Source organism: Gopherus evgoodei, chromosome 6, assembly GCF_007399415.2.
Source record: "Gopherus evgoodei ecotype Sinaloan lineage chromosome 6, rGopEvg1_v1.p, whole genome shotgun sequence".
In the NCBI taxonomy this organism is placed as follows: Eukaryota; Metazoa; Chordata; order Testudines; family Testudinidae; genus Gopherus; species Gopherus evgoodei.
The window spans coordinates 41,218,415-41,234,788 of NC_044327.1; the positions used below are offsets into that span (position 1 = coordinate 41,218,415).

Here is a 16,374-nt window from a genome sequence, read left to right on the forward strand (position 1 = left end):
CTCTGCTGCTTTTAATAAATTACATTATTACAATAAAATAGGGATGGCTGATAAGGAAAATCACAAATCCAGAATTATATGTTATGAGACAAGGATCTGATTTTATCCTTGGATTTGTTTTTTTGCAAAATAAAAGCCTAACTCTCAAAGTTTTGCTCAGCCAAACCCTGAGCCTTTTGCTCAAAACTGAGAAGAGAAAGATAGTATGTTGATCGCAAACTGACATGCTGAATACCTGTGTTTTGTATACTTTCCAGTCACCATTTATTTGTACAAGCTGTTCAAATTTATTTTTTCCCTTCATCCTGCTTCCTGCAGTGCTTCCATACTGTATCATTTGGAAGAAGGCAAAGCTACAACAGCTGTGCCCCACCAATGCAAATTAACAGTGTAAACCTACTTAGTGTTGCTAAGATACTTTTCCTTCCATTTCTCTCCTCCCTCTCTCTCTTTAACAGGAACCAGTATAAAAGAGCAATCCCACTATTTTCAGTTGCTTTATTGCAGCCTGAAAGGAAACTGATTAAGACAACAGAATTTTGAATCATATCTTGTATAATGGACAGGGGGTTGAGGTAAGAGGCTGTGAATGGGGAGATTGATTTTATTGTTAACTGATTTTAATTAATAAATCCAACTCCTTCAGAAACAAATAAAGTAATAGCAGCGCTAAAACCATTGCAGCCCTTTCTAGAAATACAGAAAATGGTTCAGATACTTTCTTCTGGCCTAACATTGTGCATGTTATAACTAGAGAGAAGATGGTCAAATCTGGATTGGTTTTAAACAAATTCAAGGCTGAGTATATAACAGCAGCAAAATCTCAAGAAATATTCTCATGAGATTTCTGCCATTTTTTGTCAAGGATTTCAGTCATATCCTAACTGGAAAAAACTGGTTCCAGCCAGTTGTTTCTGATCTCATTATTACAATCCAACCTCCCCTGGAATTCCACTTGTGATCTCTCTTATTATAATATGTGGCCCAAGAGACTCTTTAATTGAATCCACAGAGAGATGAATAAATCAAAAGGCTATAAAAATGACGCACTGCCTACAGTGGTGATTTGCCCCCATTATAAGTATCAGTGGCTAGCCAGAGGGGAAGCTGAACTGGTGCAAACCTATAAGCCACAAATTTCACCGGTGTAGTTTACTCCTGCTTCAAACTGGGTTCAGTTGCACTGGTACAAATTGGTTGTGACAACTTTCCCATCTGCACTGGGGTAGTTTCCCTGGTAGCCAGCCACTGATGGCTGAAATCCACAGTGTAGACAAGGCCTAAGACTATAGGGTCTCCAGATTCATCTTTTAAAAAGGATAGGGCAAGGCAGATTTGCCCTTAGACTTTCAGGTCAGAAGGGACAATCATGATCATCGAAGCTGACCTCCTATACGTTGCAGGTCGCAGAACCTCACCCACCCACTCCTGTAATAGATCCTTAATCTCTGACTGAGTTTCTGAAGTCCTCAAATCATGGTTTAAAGAATGAAAGTTGCAGAGAATTTGCCATTCACACCAGTTTAAACCCACAAGTGACCCATGCTGCAGGGGAAGGCAAAAACACCCCGAAGGTTTCTGCCAATCTGACCCATTGGAAAATTCCTTCCCAATCCCAAATATGGCAATCAATCAGTTTAAGTATTGTATAAACAAGCCTTTGTGAAACCTAAAGCCCAACAAATATTTCCATGTAACTAATACAAATATCCCAATGGAAAGTTTTACTTTAATTTGAAGTTGGGATCAGTATAAGGCACCCAAGCACTAGCATAATGCTCCTGTATTTGGGTTGCCAACTTTGCAGGACAATATTTTTATTTTAAAAACTAACTAGGCTAGTTTCACAGTCCAAGATGAGAGAAATATATTAAACTGGATAGAGATGGTCTAGAAATATTCTGATTCTGTTATTAATCCAATTTTGGTGTGTGTTTCACTTAAGATAATTCACATATAGCTTATTAAAATTCTTTCAACTGTAAAGAATCTCAGTTGTTAACACAAGTAAAAATATTTGTAAAAATGCAGATTTTTTTAAAACCCTACATTGAACCTTTAAGCACAAGGAATAGAAAAAGCTGCTGGGCCTCCATATTGGGGGGATACATAGCTCTGAAGTGAACTGGCAATGTGAAAAATGATCTGATCTTGCCCTCTTAAAAAATGGAGAAGACACCCTACACAGACCCCTCACAACCTTGCCAGCAGCAGATCTGTAAGGGGGAGGAAGATCTTGGACCATCCTTTTTTTTTTTTTTTGACAGTGTTGGTCCCCACGAGGAAGGTCAGACCTGTCTACCTAACAGCAAGGTTGTTATATTTTCACATTCGAGCACGTGCCTGAGACACACAGTATGAGTAGGGCCCTACCAAATTCCCGGCCATGAAAAACGTTTCGTCACGGACTGTGAAACCTGGTCCCCTCCTGTGAAATCTGGTCTTGTGTGATTTTAGCTTAGACTATACAGATTTCACACTGGGAGACCAGCGTTTCTCAAACTAGGGGTTCTGACCCAAAAGGAGTTTCGGGGAAGTTCGCAAGGTTATTTTAGGGGGGGTTGTGGTATTGCTACCCTTACTTCTGCACTGCTGCCTTCAGAGCTGGGCAGCCAGAGAATGTCAGCTGCTGACTGAGGGCCCAGCTCTGCAAGCAGCAATGCAGAAGGAAGGGTAGCAATACCATACCATGCCACCCTTACTTCTGCAGTGGCTCTGCCTTCAGAGCTGGGTTCCCAACCAGCAGCCACTGCTCTCCAGCTGTTCAGCTCTGAAGGCAGAGCCGCCACCAGCAGCAGTGCAGAAACGTTGCCATACCACAACCCCCACTATGATATCTTTGCGACCACCCCACAACTCCTTTTTGGGTCAGGATCCCTACAATTACAACACCATGAAATTTCAGATTTAAATAGCTGAAATCATGACATTTACTATTTTAAAAATCCTATGACTGTGAAATTGACCAAAATGGACCATGAATTTGGTAGGGTCCTAAGTATGATTATTAAGGGCTTCTCTACACTAGAAATGATACAGTGGCACAGTTTCAGCTGCATGGCCATAGCATTTCAATGTAGATCCTATCTATGCTGAAGGGTGTGGTGGTTCTTCACTACAGGTATCCTCCTCTCTGAGAGGCAGTAACTAGGTCAATGGAAGAATACCGAGTTACTAAGCTGGGCTGACTTAACTTTTTATTGTAGACCAGGCCTAAGACTGCAGATCAAAAGGAACAGAACAGAAAGTAGCCTTTACAAGGGTATCAGTGTCTTTCTCAGATCATCTCTTTTTCCATGTCAAGGTTAGAACAGATGTATGTAAACACTATTTTCTTGTGAAGTACATAAATAAGGCAGTTAGCATATGAGAGCACTCAATTAGAATTCAATTAGCAAAATTCACATGAGTTTTTAAATCTAATTATAATATTCATGTAGAGATAATTACCTGAACTAGCAGCAATACTCTAGGTATTAAACTATCAATTAACATGGCAGGTTTTATAGCAATCACTTAAAAGCTGGAGAATTAAAAAAAAAAAAGGTTTGCCAAAAGCTAAATTTATACATCAGTTACAAATTCTAAAAACTTCTATTCCTCTTTAGAGCATTGTTAGCCATCCCTCTCCTCTGCTATAAACTAGAATAGTGTTCACATCACTTTCATTATTTTTTATTATTATTAAAATTCAGGGGAAAATTATAAAATTCTTACCAAGTAATCATCAGGCTTGATACCAAAAAGTTCTCTGAAGTAACGGAAAGCTAGGGGAGCATAGGTCTTAAATCTGAAGTCGGGGTAATGATGAGCAGGGGTCAAACTGCTGCCTTCACTACATTGAAAAGACAAATAAAGAAAACAGCAAATATTACAATACATTTTTTAAAACCACTTCTTTTTGCAGCTAGTTTTCCTTTAATACTTCCCACCATGATCAGTGGCATCCTGAGACAAAAGTCACTCGAAGGAGTTTGAAATAATGTAGAATCAAATGTTACAGTAAAAGTGATGCCAGGAAAACAGCAGTCTTGTGTCCTCTCCTCACCCTGAGGGAAGTAACCACTATCATCATCAGTTACACCATCTGTGGGTTAAGGTACTATTTATACCAGCATCTCAACCTTCTATGTCCCCTTCTATGTCCCCTCAGCGTTATTCTCTCTTACAAACTAGGTCATGGCACTACCACAGGCTCCCTCAACCTTATAACTTTGTAGTCTGCAACCAGTTACTTACGGAGCTGGCTCCACACCTGGTTTTGGGTCTGCAGGACACATGGTAAAAAACCTCCATTAATTACTGTACTCAGGTAAAAGTGTTTTTCCCCTACCACAGGTGCAGGCTAGCATGACTGTGGGCTGAATTGGTTAAAGGAAAACAATTTATTTCAGTGTGAACAGAGTACCCTAATCATGACCATGTTACTGAATTGGCTATTCCACAACCCCCACCTCCCTCCTCCCCTCCACCAGACACAAAAAACAAAGAAAACCCCACCTTTCTTGAGCAGGACATCCCAGAGCGCATTGCCTCATGTACTATGATTCAACTCTGGATGCATGTCCTGTGGGAATTCTAACCCATGCTAAGTGACGATGGAATAACTGCCCAGATACATTGATACAAGACGTGTTTCAGCAACATAGTAGGATGTGTACCCAGACAGTTATGGCGGATAGTTGCTGTGTTAACACAAACTGAACTGTGTAACTTGTAACCAGATACAAAACAGCAGATAAAAGTTGTAATGCAGACAGGGTCTAGGACATAATGCCCTAATTTGATCACTTCAGCCATACACTGTGTATCCAAAAGTTCATTTACCTCTGCATAAATTTGTTTACAGTAGAAATATCTAACATAAAAGTATAAATAGCTAGTAATAAATGTAAATATTTGCACATTCTGGTTTTTTATAATCTAAATTGTTTTACTACCAGAATTGAAACAGATGACCTGAAATATATTCTGAATATATGCACTGAAATTATATTATAATAGTAACATTGTGATGGAAGAAGTTCATTCAGCTCATCTACATCTATCTTTTATTATCAGGCAAAAATAGAAAAAATTGAGGTTAACTCAATTGTGCAAGCTGGAAAAAAGGTTCTGAGCCTCCACAAAACTGACCCCCAAAACTCTCAAGCAGGAGATCAAAGATAAGGGGATAAAAGGAATAAAAGAGCCTATGAAACTACAGGCTAAAAGTATTGTATCAAAGAAAAAACTGACTGGCGAGCTAGTCCCTACCCTGGTTGCTAGCTGCTAATAAAAGCAGCTTTTTCAAAATGAACTATTTTGCAGATTTAATAGGATGTGCAGCACAAACCGTCTTAGATACAAAATCAATTCCATTCATCTGTTTGTTGCTCCTAAAATGTCATGGCAAAGGAAAAATAGTTATGATTGCCTGACAATACCAATTATATGTCCCTATTTTCCATTGGTTTTAACTTGGCCAAACTTTAACTATTTGGGCTGAAACCGTCCAAGCTCAGTGTGTGCCTCAGGCTAATCTTTTGGGGGAAATGTTTAATCAGAAATGGTTCCCCATTATAAGATTAGGGAAAAACTAAACTGTTTTGTCCATGTTGAACTCTTAACACAATTTCATAAGGAAGCTCCTGTGCCTCCATGCTTTAATTTGAAATACGGGAGGGGAATTGTCCTGATATTGGGGATGTGCCTTTTGCTGTTCTTATGTAAGAACTCCCAAATTTGGCCAAGTATAAGCCTCTGAAAAAGTCACACATGGTCAGCAAAGACATATCAGAATCTAGCAGCTACATTTTCCAAAGATTCCATCTGCACTGAACACGGTCCAGCCCTGGTGCTGTCAATAAATAAATAAATAAATAAATAAAAGCTCGGGATAACTTGCATTAACTGGTAAAATATCTATATCTATACATATATATCATGACCAAGTGTCATATCGTAATAAGGTTGTGTGAACTAGAGTTACTCTGTGACATGTCTTCAACACCAAGACACCTGCAAGTCATAACATCACACTGGATCTAAGAGGACCAGTGGCATGGAGCATGCAGCATTTCCCCAAGATTCCAAGGTAGAGTGGAGAATCCTTTAAAGTTGGGTTACAGAAGGGAAAAGAATGATTAGGCTGCATAAAATATCTGTCAGCTTGGCTGTTACTGCCAGTATTGCTACAGTAACTGCATTGGCCCTAGTAGTGGGAAGAGAGGCTATGGATTTGCATAGGGGTGTTTATGAGGACAGGAGAGACTATCTGCATGAGTTCCCAAAGTAGCTTCACACTACCCAAATGCAGAGCAGCCACATTGCCATATGCTGGGCGGACCGATTGCCCTCAGGATCAACTGGCTCAGCCAATGTGTGTTCTGTAAAATGAGCACTCATGCTCACTGCCATTTAAACTGCATCCAGAATCTGGTCCTAAAAATGAATTACTGTACTGTAACCCTCTGTGACACATCACAGTTGGCTCCTAAAAGCAACATGCTGTAAACTTCCTTCTGGATAGCCCAATCTGAATAACAAGAGCTTTGCCCGTCACATCCTGCCCCAAAGATAAGTGTGGAGAGGAGTGGAGGCTGGGAAGGTATCTTCTCATCCCTGCACATGTGCTATAATGGTTAGTGAAAGAAAACATTTTAAGCGGTATAAAGGCACAGTGCAAATACACGGTAACTTACTGAAACTGACTGAGTCAAACATGCAATACACACAAGCTTGGGCCAAATTCTGCTTAGATACACCAAGGCAAATATTAAGTAATTGCACTGAAATCAGTGGAGTTATTCCTGCTTTACAGCAGTATAACCCAGCAGAACTTGGTCCATTATGTTGAGTTCTAAACTAACCAACTTCTCTCTCTTGGTGTTTTTACCACATGAATCTCTTACTGTTGGTATCCTGAAATAATACTATGTTTTGCTATGGTTACTAAACTATCAAACAGATGGCGCAGTTTACTTGAGGGGTGGAGAACTACACAGAGGTTATTTCTTTTCTGTTATTGATTAATCATAAAACAATTGTTGGCTATCTTTCCACATTTTTCTTTTACACAATACTGTAACTGTCATATGATTTTGCTTGCTGGAATGCAAGAAGTGTTGTTTCACTGCACTTCAAGTAGTCTGGATCTAAAGCATCGCACTCCCCATCAGTACCCGGCCTGGGCCAGGGAAACTAATGATCCAACCAGCAGACCAAATTTGGTGATGAATCCTGGTCACGTGGTGCCTCAGGTACATTGCCCATATGCTAAAAACACCACCACTGTAACAATTCTCCCACTACTATGATAATGTGGCATCAGGAGTGCACAGAACTCTACGAAATAAGTGACATGTCACTTCATTGCCTGTATCACTCCCATCAGGCCTGGGTGCAGACAAGGGACCAGTCAAAGGGGAGATGAAACGATCAGGACAACCCGTAAAGAAAAAGTGCTGCTGCAAGTGGACACATACATTATATAGCAACATGGGAGTTCAATTAATATTCTGGATGCTAAATCACATTGGAAACCTGAAGCTAGTGCAAAATGTGGCTGCTTGCTTGTTAAGCCTATTTTCTCATCATGATCACATACACCTCTTATATAGCTCAAATTTGCCAGTGATGCCCTAATCACAGAGAGGGAATAATTCAAATCATCATCAAACTCACCTTAGCTAATCTAGGGAGAAACCTTAGGCTGTTTCTAGGGTTTTGCCTCGGTCACTACTTCCTTTGCCTTGAGAAAGAGAAACTCCTACTACTTTGATATCCTAGTTGACTAACAATCTGCTGGTGACACTTAGGAATAATCTGCATTGTACTTTCCAATGGGACTCAACAGTGGAGCTCCCTACATTACTATGAGGGGTCCTGCTCTTGCAATTCATGTTAACTAATACCTTATTACTCCTACTCAATATAATTTTAGACAGGCAGATAAATACACAATTTACAAAGAGACAAGACTCAGACTTTCCATCTCCTTATACACCCTAATGCACAGAAATTGTAGATTCAACAATTTGTCTTAAAAGACAAATGGATTGCTACTCCTGAATCTAATGGAGGAAGATCATCATCAATAAATACCCTTCCTATAAAGATCCTTTGTTTCAGTCAAGGAAACTGACTATATCTGATTCTCTCTTGCTTACTGACTAGTAAAACCAGACAGCAAGTCAAATTACTTGCTGCATCTGGCTATACCTTTAATTAATATCTGTGTGTGTTGTCTTTGGATGACTGGACAAGAAGATGCTAGTAATTTTTTTTTTTTTAAAACACACACACTCTGTCAATACAAGCAAGCCAATTTGCTCCTCATACCCCCATTCCATTTTTAAAACAGAAGAAATTTGTCTTATCACTACCATTAACACAAGAACCACACAGGCATTTGGAAATTGCATTTGTAAGCGTGTATGCAGGAGTGTTTTCATAGTAGGTAACTTTTTTTTTTAATATAAATGTCAAACAAACCAAACTGGGGGGAGGAAAAAACGTGGGGGGAATGGAATAGATTCTTCCGCTTCTGTGCTATTAATTCAATAACAAGTGCTTATAGTAGTTTTTGTGAAGGCAAGTTTCACTTGATATTTAAAAGAATAACTTTGGGCTCTGAAGTCTTTACAGATAGCCATGCAGACTCCTACTGGGTACATGCACCGTCTCTGTAATGGCCTCATCCAAGTAGGACTATTATTTTGGTTTTTGAAACAGTGAAGGGTTTGGTTACATGACAATATAGAAGTGGTAATTTACTTCTTGTAATCTGAAAAATTCTTGGTGAAGTATTAAACGTATTTATCTGGTCAGCATCTACATATTTTCCCCAGAATATATCACACAGAAAAAGCATATACAAAACTCATCAATTATAGACACTCACAAACCACGAGCATGGAACATGAATAATTCCCACTGGCACAACTACAGCATGTGGGGTAAAGACTGGATTTCATCCAGGCAATATGTTACGAAGTTTGAGATTTTCTTTAAGAAAATCATAGACTATCAGGATTGGAAGGGACCTCAGGAGGTCATCTAGTCCAACTCTCTGCTCAAAGCAGGACCAATCCCCAGACAAATATTTGCCCCAGATCCTTAAGTGGCCCCCTCAAGGATTGAACTCATAACCTTGGGTTTAGCAGGCCAATGCTCAAACCACTGAGCTATCCCTCCTTGCTTTAGATTAGTTTAGTCCCACGTCATCTTCCACATAAACAATGGCTTTACATTATCAGACCAGATCAATTTTAAAAAAAATACGGCTGTCATAGAACCATGGAAATGTAGGGTTGGAAAGGACCTCAAGTAGTTATCAAGTCTCACCCCCCTGCGATGAGACAGGACCAAGTCAACCTAGATTATCCTTGACAGGTGTCTGTCTAACCTGTTCTTAAAAAAATTTCCAATGACAGGGATTCCACAACCTCCCTTGGAAAATTATTCCAAAGCTTAATTACCCTTTTGGTTAGATTTTAGAAAAAACTTCTGAATTATAATCTCCCTTGCTGCAGATTAAGCCCATTACTTCTTGTCCTACTCTCATCTGACATGGAAAACAATTGATCATCTTCTTTATAACAGACCTTAACATATTTGAAGACTTATCAGGTCCCCTCTCAGTCATCTTTTCTCAAGATTAAACACTGCCTATTAACAAATACATACCTTGTTTTAGTGATGTCATTTCTAATGTTTCTGAGGACTGTATTTTATGTTAGAAACAATTTGTGGGATTATGTTCAGATTACATCTTAGCCCACATGCAAACTGCAACATATACTCAACTAGGAGCTTGTCCACATGAACATTTAGTTTGCAGCAAGCTGGGGTGTAAATCTACCTACACTAGTCTGCTGCACGTTAAGTGTCCATGTGGATCCTGCTACCACACACTAGAAGCTCCCTAATGCACTTGAAACAGGAGATCAAAGTGCACTAGTGCGGTGCTTCTCAAAAATTGGGCAGCCACTTTTTCAGGGAAAGCCTCTGGTGGTCCGGGCTGGTTTGTTTACTTGCCGCATCCGCGGGTTCGGCCGATCGTGGCTCCCACTGGAGCTGTCCCACACCAATGGGAGCTGTGGGAAGGACATCCCCCTTGGCCTGAGCCACTTCCCACAGCCCCCATTGGCCTGGGACGGCAAACTGCAGCCAGTGGGAGCCGCGATCGGCCGAACCTGCAGACACAGCAGGTAAAAAACCGGCCCAGACCACCAGGGGCTTTCCCTGAACAAGCAGCAGCTCGACTTTGAGAAGCACTGCACTAGTGCACTTTGATCTCCTGTTTCAAGTGCATTAGGGAGCTTCTAGTGTGTGGTAGCAGGGTCCACATGGACACAATGTGCAGCAGGCTAGCGTGGGGTAGATTTACACCCCAGCTTGCTGCAGACTAAGTGTTCACGTAGACAAGCTTTAAGAAGGTGGCTTGAAATGCCCGGCACCCGCAGCTCCCAGTGACTACAGTGGGAGCTGTTGGGGATTCAGCATTTCTGAGAATCAGGCAGGTACCTAAAAGTGAATTTAGGAACTCTTATTTTTTAAAATCTTGGTCTATATGTTCTTTATACTTTGTCACATGTGACAGTTTGGAAAAATATATAAGCCATTATGTAACAAGTTGTTTTTTTTTTAAATTGTCGATAACAGCTGTGATCTGGATTTCTCACATAAACAAGAGTATATTATTTCAATTATTATCCCTTAAATAGGGCCATAGCAATATCTGCAACTGCTATCTGCACAATAACTATGTACCAGTCTGTGTACAAATGCTTAATGTTGGCACCAGTTATGGAGTCAGAGGTTGGTTGAAAGTTTCTACCTATGTTGCCCCCCATCACCATAGGACCCAACTAGCTCACATATTGGTCCTCACAACACCTTGATAAGGTAGAGAAGCAGTATTAGACTAATTTTACACATGTTGAGTTGAGGCACAAAGATATTAAGTGACTTGCCCAAGGTCACACAGGCAGTCTGTGGCTGTCTCAGAAATTTAACCCAGATCCTGAATTTCAGTCTAATATCTCAAACACAGGACTATCTGTTCTCACTAACCAGTGTGCACATGGTAATCCCTCCCATCATCCTTACACCACCATATTTGGAATTATGGATCTGGAAACATGGATGTTTCTGAATGAACTAAATGTTGGAGACAGTTGGCAGACTTAACTGTGTGCAAGGATTTGCTTCAGTTGTGGCTATGGCACAGGAAAAAGGTAGAGTCTAGTCTACTACATTAGTTTTCAAAGTATTTTGAACGCCAAACTTCCAGTTGAAATAGTTCATATTCATTTCTTTTTTATTATTAAAATATCCTCTCATAAAACCATTGAACTTCTCTTACATTAATAACTTACTATGATCCCATTTGTTTCAGGATAATTCTCTTTTCAAAATAATCCTTATAGTTAGCACATCTAGTAAATGAAGACATGCTGTTAATTTTTTGTTTGAAAAGTCTTACATTTGATAGGATTGTCCTTACCTGGGTAGAAATACACTTTCCACTACATAGAAGTCTTGCATGAGTACATCTCTGTCTGGCTTCGAGGTGAGGTTACCTACTGTGTATCCTATTCCCAGCTGAATAGTTCCTTTAATAGCAGATGATGCGGTCTGCAAAAGAAAAGCAGCATTAGAATGTCAGTTTACTATATCTGGATTCCTGCTCTTTATCATGAGCACTCTTTGAACAAAGCATTTTATTTTAATTAAATCTTTCTTTGGGGTTGGTACCTGGTCAGCTTTACTTTTGGGGGTTGGAAAGCAGATGAGATTCACCTCTAACTGGAGTTAACTGCTACTCAGAAAAAAAAAAGATTTAAAGAGATACTGTGATGTAGCTGAGGCCTCAAATCTAAAACACATCTTATAAAATGTGCATAAGCTGTGATTTTCAAAAATGTCTCAGGGATTTGGACATGGGAAGTGTCCTAATTCCTATAGGAACTGGGCATCCAAATCACTTCAAGAATTCTGAAATACCACTCATAATCTTACAGGAAATACCCTCCCAAATTCTGACGGCCAAACTCTTATGCAAAGCTAATACTGACACTGATATTTGAGCTTCAAAATATAGATTCTATCTTAACTATAATTATTTTATTATATATTGGCGAGATTAACAGCAGCAGCAAAAGCATCAGTTTAACACTGGTGATCAAGAGTGGTATTTAGTTCCAATTCTGTAGTACAGACCATCATAACTGCTAGCAAAAGAATATCAGAATCAACACCATTTTGATAGTTTTAACTATCCAGGTATGAAAGCCTTACACTTAACACTTCATAAGATGCTTAGCCTTTCTATAATGGTAATCACCACCAGAAGCCCCAATCAGGACTGGGCCCTCTAGTGCTAGTTACAGTACATACACACAACACACAGGACTCAACTTTGCCATCCTTACATTGAATAACCTGCAGGTTTTGCCATTTACTTACATGGGAGCAGGTAATGGCCTTTACACAGTAATGGCAGTCCTGACTGTGGAGTAAGGGTGGTAGAAATTGGGGTCAGAGTGAGAGTCCCTGCCCTGCATAGCTTCTCAAAAAAAGTGGGACAGGTGAGTGTAACAGGATGAAAGATGGGGACAAGAACACAAGGTTACACAGACCCCAGCTATGTGCATGACTTTCAGGTTTCAATTTTTTTTTTTAAACAAAAAAGAAGATAAATAATGACAGTGAAAGACAGCTGAGCAAAATGTCTAATTCTCACTGCAGATGAAAGCATCTGAACCAGCACAATTTAACTGAACTAACTGGGAATTACAGTAGGAAGGGCTCCAGTATCAGATACTAGATGAGTGTTTCTCAAACTGGAGCCACCGCTTGTGTAGCTGCTCCAGGCCAATGGGGGCTGCTAGAAGCGCATGGGCCGAGGGATGTACTGGCCACCACTTCCAGTGACTCCCATTGGCCTGGAGCAGTGAAACGCGGCCAGTGGGATCTGTGATCGGACGGGGCAGGTAGACAAACCGGCCCGCCAGGGGCTTTCCCTACCAAGCAGCAGCCCCAGTTTGAGAAACATTGTACTAGATGTTTAGTTCTCAGAAGTGCATGTGCTATGGTGAATGTTAATTTTCAAATGTGAAATGATGTAGCCATGTGTACTTATTTTAAATAATTAACACTACACACCAGGCAGACCTTGCACTTGCATAACAATTCATAACAGGTCATTTGGTGGAACAAAACAACAGAGTCCTTCTTAAAGGGTTACTTCTACTATAAAAAGTTTTGGCTTGTGGGTTGTTAAGATTCCCATTTCTCTTTCCCTGAAATGCCTTGATTCATGAATGATTAATGCCCTGCATAAGCACTAATTATGTTGCTTCATTTAAGATGGTATTCATGCAGACAGATTCTTGGTACACAACTGGACATCCATCTAGTACACGGCTGGAAAGAGGGATGGAGACTGAAAATATGGCAAATAATGAGGAACCGCAACTTATTGACAGGATTACAGACAAGTCAGGTGGAAAAGCAACAGGGAACCTAAGAGCACATTAACCTTGCCATCACAATTGGGCAGGAACATGAGCTGTTCCTGAAGGTTTCTCCAAGTGGGCACAAGTTACCATGTATAGCCTTGTAGTGCAGAAGATCTTAAGCTTTTTTCATACTGTGGGCTACATCTTAACAGAAAGATTATTTTCTAGATCACCTCCACTTCCATTCACGATTGCCATCAAGAGTGGAGTTGGTCAGTACAATCAATCACTATCCCCTTTGCAATCACAGCAATTGTTTACATAGAGAAGTAATGCTGGGAAAGTATTTATTGGGTTTTTGGTTTATTTTAATACGATTTATAGCAGCAGGAAGCAAAGAGGAGAGCCAGCACCATGTTCCCAGCCAGAATTCCCTGGACCACTGGCAGTTCACAGACAGTAGAGCCACTGGCATACTCTTTACTCCAAACTCCTAAAGCATGGTGGCCCAAGCATGCCCTTAAATGAGAGTCATTCCAGTAGTTAGAATTGCATCAGATGACAAAATAACGTGTATTTAAAAAAAAAATGTCGGAGTCTTTCACTACAGGAAAACATTTGTTCCAGTTTAAAATATTTCATTTTCTTCCAGGGTGGATAAAAATCAATGATAAAAAAATTATTTAAAATTGGATTTTTTTGATAAAATATTTTTGAGGAAAAACCTATCTCAAGAGAGTTTTAATTAAGATACATTATAGCTCAAAGATATTTCATCATGGAATATGAATTATAAATTCTAATTCTATCATACAAGATAATATATTCAAGTAAAGTTTAAGAAAAGTTTTGTAAATGAGTTCCAAAAGTTCGTGGATTAGGGACTCAATATTATGGGGTTCCAGAGGCCTCTGTATAGATTATTTAGCTTAAATCTTTCTATCAACCCAATGGGATTCAGTGTTCAGTCTATAAGATGCCATCAAAGATGCTTAGTTTTGCAGTTCTCAACTGTAAATTTGTCTCCAGAGATAACATGATTAACAGCAAAAATGTAAAATAAATAAATAAAGGTGAGCAATAACAGACCTCAACCCTATTGTCCCTTTGCAAATTTATGTACACAGAGTCAATCCCTTACCTCTCTCTCTAAGTGCAAAGTTTCAAAACGTTCAATGAATAGAAGATTGTTGGAGGTGGAACAGATGTGACAAGGAGAAGAAGTCTGGAGATAAATGTGAGAAGGGAGGGACAGGCAGTAGAAACAAAAATGAAACTGTTTGAGCAGCATATTCCAGAAATGTTGAGGTCTTTCTGAGTGTAGCCTTCATTGATTTGAGATCTACCATACCATTCTCTCACTAGAAGGGAAAACCTATAATGGCAGCAGGCCATAAAAGAGAACCAGTTTGAAAATATTTTAATGAAGTTCCTCTATGTGGGTAAGACAGGCACGCATGCACAATGCAAACAGTGCAACAAAGAAATGCAGGGCTTGGTTGCCAGAATGAAACAACATCATGAGAAGTATCCTTCTCAGGAGGAAGCTGTGCTGAAGATGATGAAAGGAATATGTCCGAACATGCAGGATCTTCAGGCTGGTAAACTTTTTTTTTATTACATACTTCTTTCTTAAGGACCGCCTGTCTTCCTTCTGGACTAGTCTTGAATTCTCATGTTTGAGCAAAAAATATAGTTGTTACTCTATGGTACTATCATTTTAGATGCAGTTGTGATAAAAAATAAATAGCTGAAAAAGGCAAATCTTCGTCTCATAATTTCACCTTTAAAGTAGTACTGAGTGTCAGTGAATGCAATGAGTAATACTAAATGAGCAATATGGTAATAATATTTAAGTAACTGCATTGCCTTATTTTGTTTAGGAGAATCCACCCTCAACATACAGGATTCTGAAGACTATCCACCTCAAGATCACCATCAATTTTCTATAGTTTCAGAGTTATCTGCCAATCACAGTGTTTCAGTCACATCATGTATGTTACATACAGTATATCACCTGTAGCAAAAAGAAAAAAATCTCCATAATCCAGAAACAACTGTAGATAAATTTGTGATAAGAACAAGCAGAATAAAAGAAAAAAAAAAAGAGGTAATTGACGAAAAAATGTCCGGTTTGTTTATGCAACAAACTCTCCTTTCCGTACGATTGAGAACCCACACTTCATTAACATGATTCAGTCATTAAGACCAGGATACAGTCCATCCAACCAAGCAGACGTCACAGGCAAATTTATGGATAAAGTATATGAACGAGAAATTGAGCAGTGAGCAAAAGGTTTAGAGGGTAAAATTGTTAACCTGAGTCTTGATGGATGGAGCAATATCCAAAACAATTCTGTTGTATGTGCTTGAGAAGAGAAGAAGGGAATGTCTTCCTTACAGAAACAATTGATACATCAGGAAATGCACAGCCAGCAGAATGCTTACAAGTAGTAGCAGTAAAAGCTAGAACAAACTGTGAAAAAAAAATTCAAATGTCTAATACTCAGCTTGGTCACAGACAATGCTGCAAATGTATCCAAGATGAGAAGAAATTTAGGAGAGAGTAAAAAGAGTCCCAAGCTAACAACATACAGTTGCAGTTCCCTTTTGATGCACCCTCCTAGCCAAAGATTTCAGTGTTCCAGAAATAAAGGCTAATGTTGTTGAAATTGTAAAATACTTCTGTAACAACCACTTTGCCGCAGCTGCTCTGAAAAAAGTGAGAGGAACCAAACTAATTCTCCCACAAGACGTGCGATGGAACTCAGTAGTGGACTGTTTTGAGCACTACATCAAGAACTGGCCTAATCTGAAGACAGTTTGTGAACAAAATCATGAAAAAATGGACGGCACTGTCACAGCCAAAGTTCTCAACATTGGGCTTAAGAGAAATGCTGAACACACGTGGAGTACCCTGAAGCCT

The 16,374-nt window shown here is 39.5% G+C and overlaps 1 protein-coding gene across 2 annotated transcripts in view; it reads right to left on the bottom strand.

The window, feature by feature from the left end:
* PIP5K1B (phosphatidylinositol-4-phosphate 5-kinase type 1 beta) overlaps positions 1–16,374 on the bottom strand; it is a 123,225-nt gene that overhangs the window by 87,765 nt on the left and 19,086 nt on the right. For both annotated transcript variants that reach the window (XM_030568059.1, XM_030568058.1), the window contains exons 3-4: positions 11,492–11,622; positions 3,718–3,835 (exon numbers count right to left, since the gene is read on the bottom strand). In XM_030568059.1, coding sequence (XP_030423919.1) covers positions 3,718–3,835; positions 11,492–11,622 — 249 coding nt within the window. The remainder of the gene's footprint in view (positions 1–3,717; positions 3,836–11,491; positions 11,623–16,374) is intronic.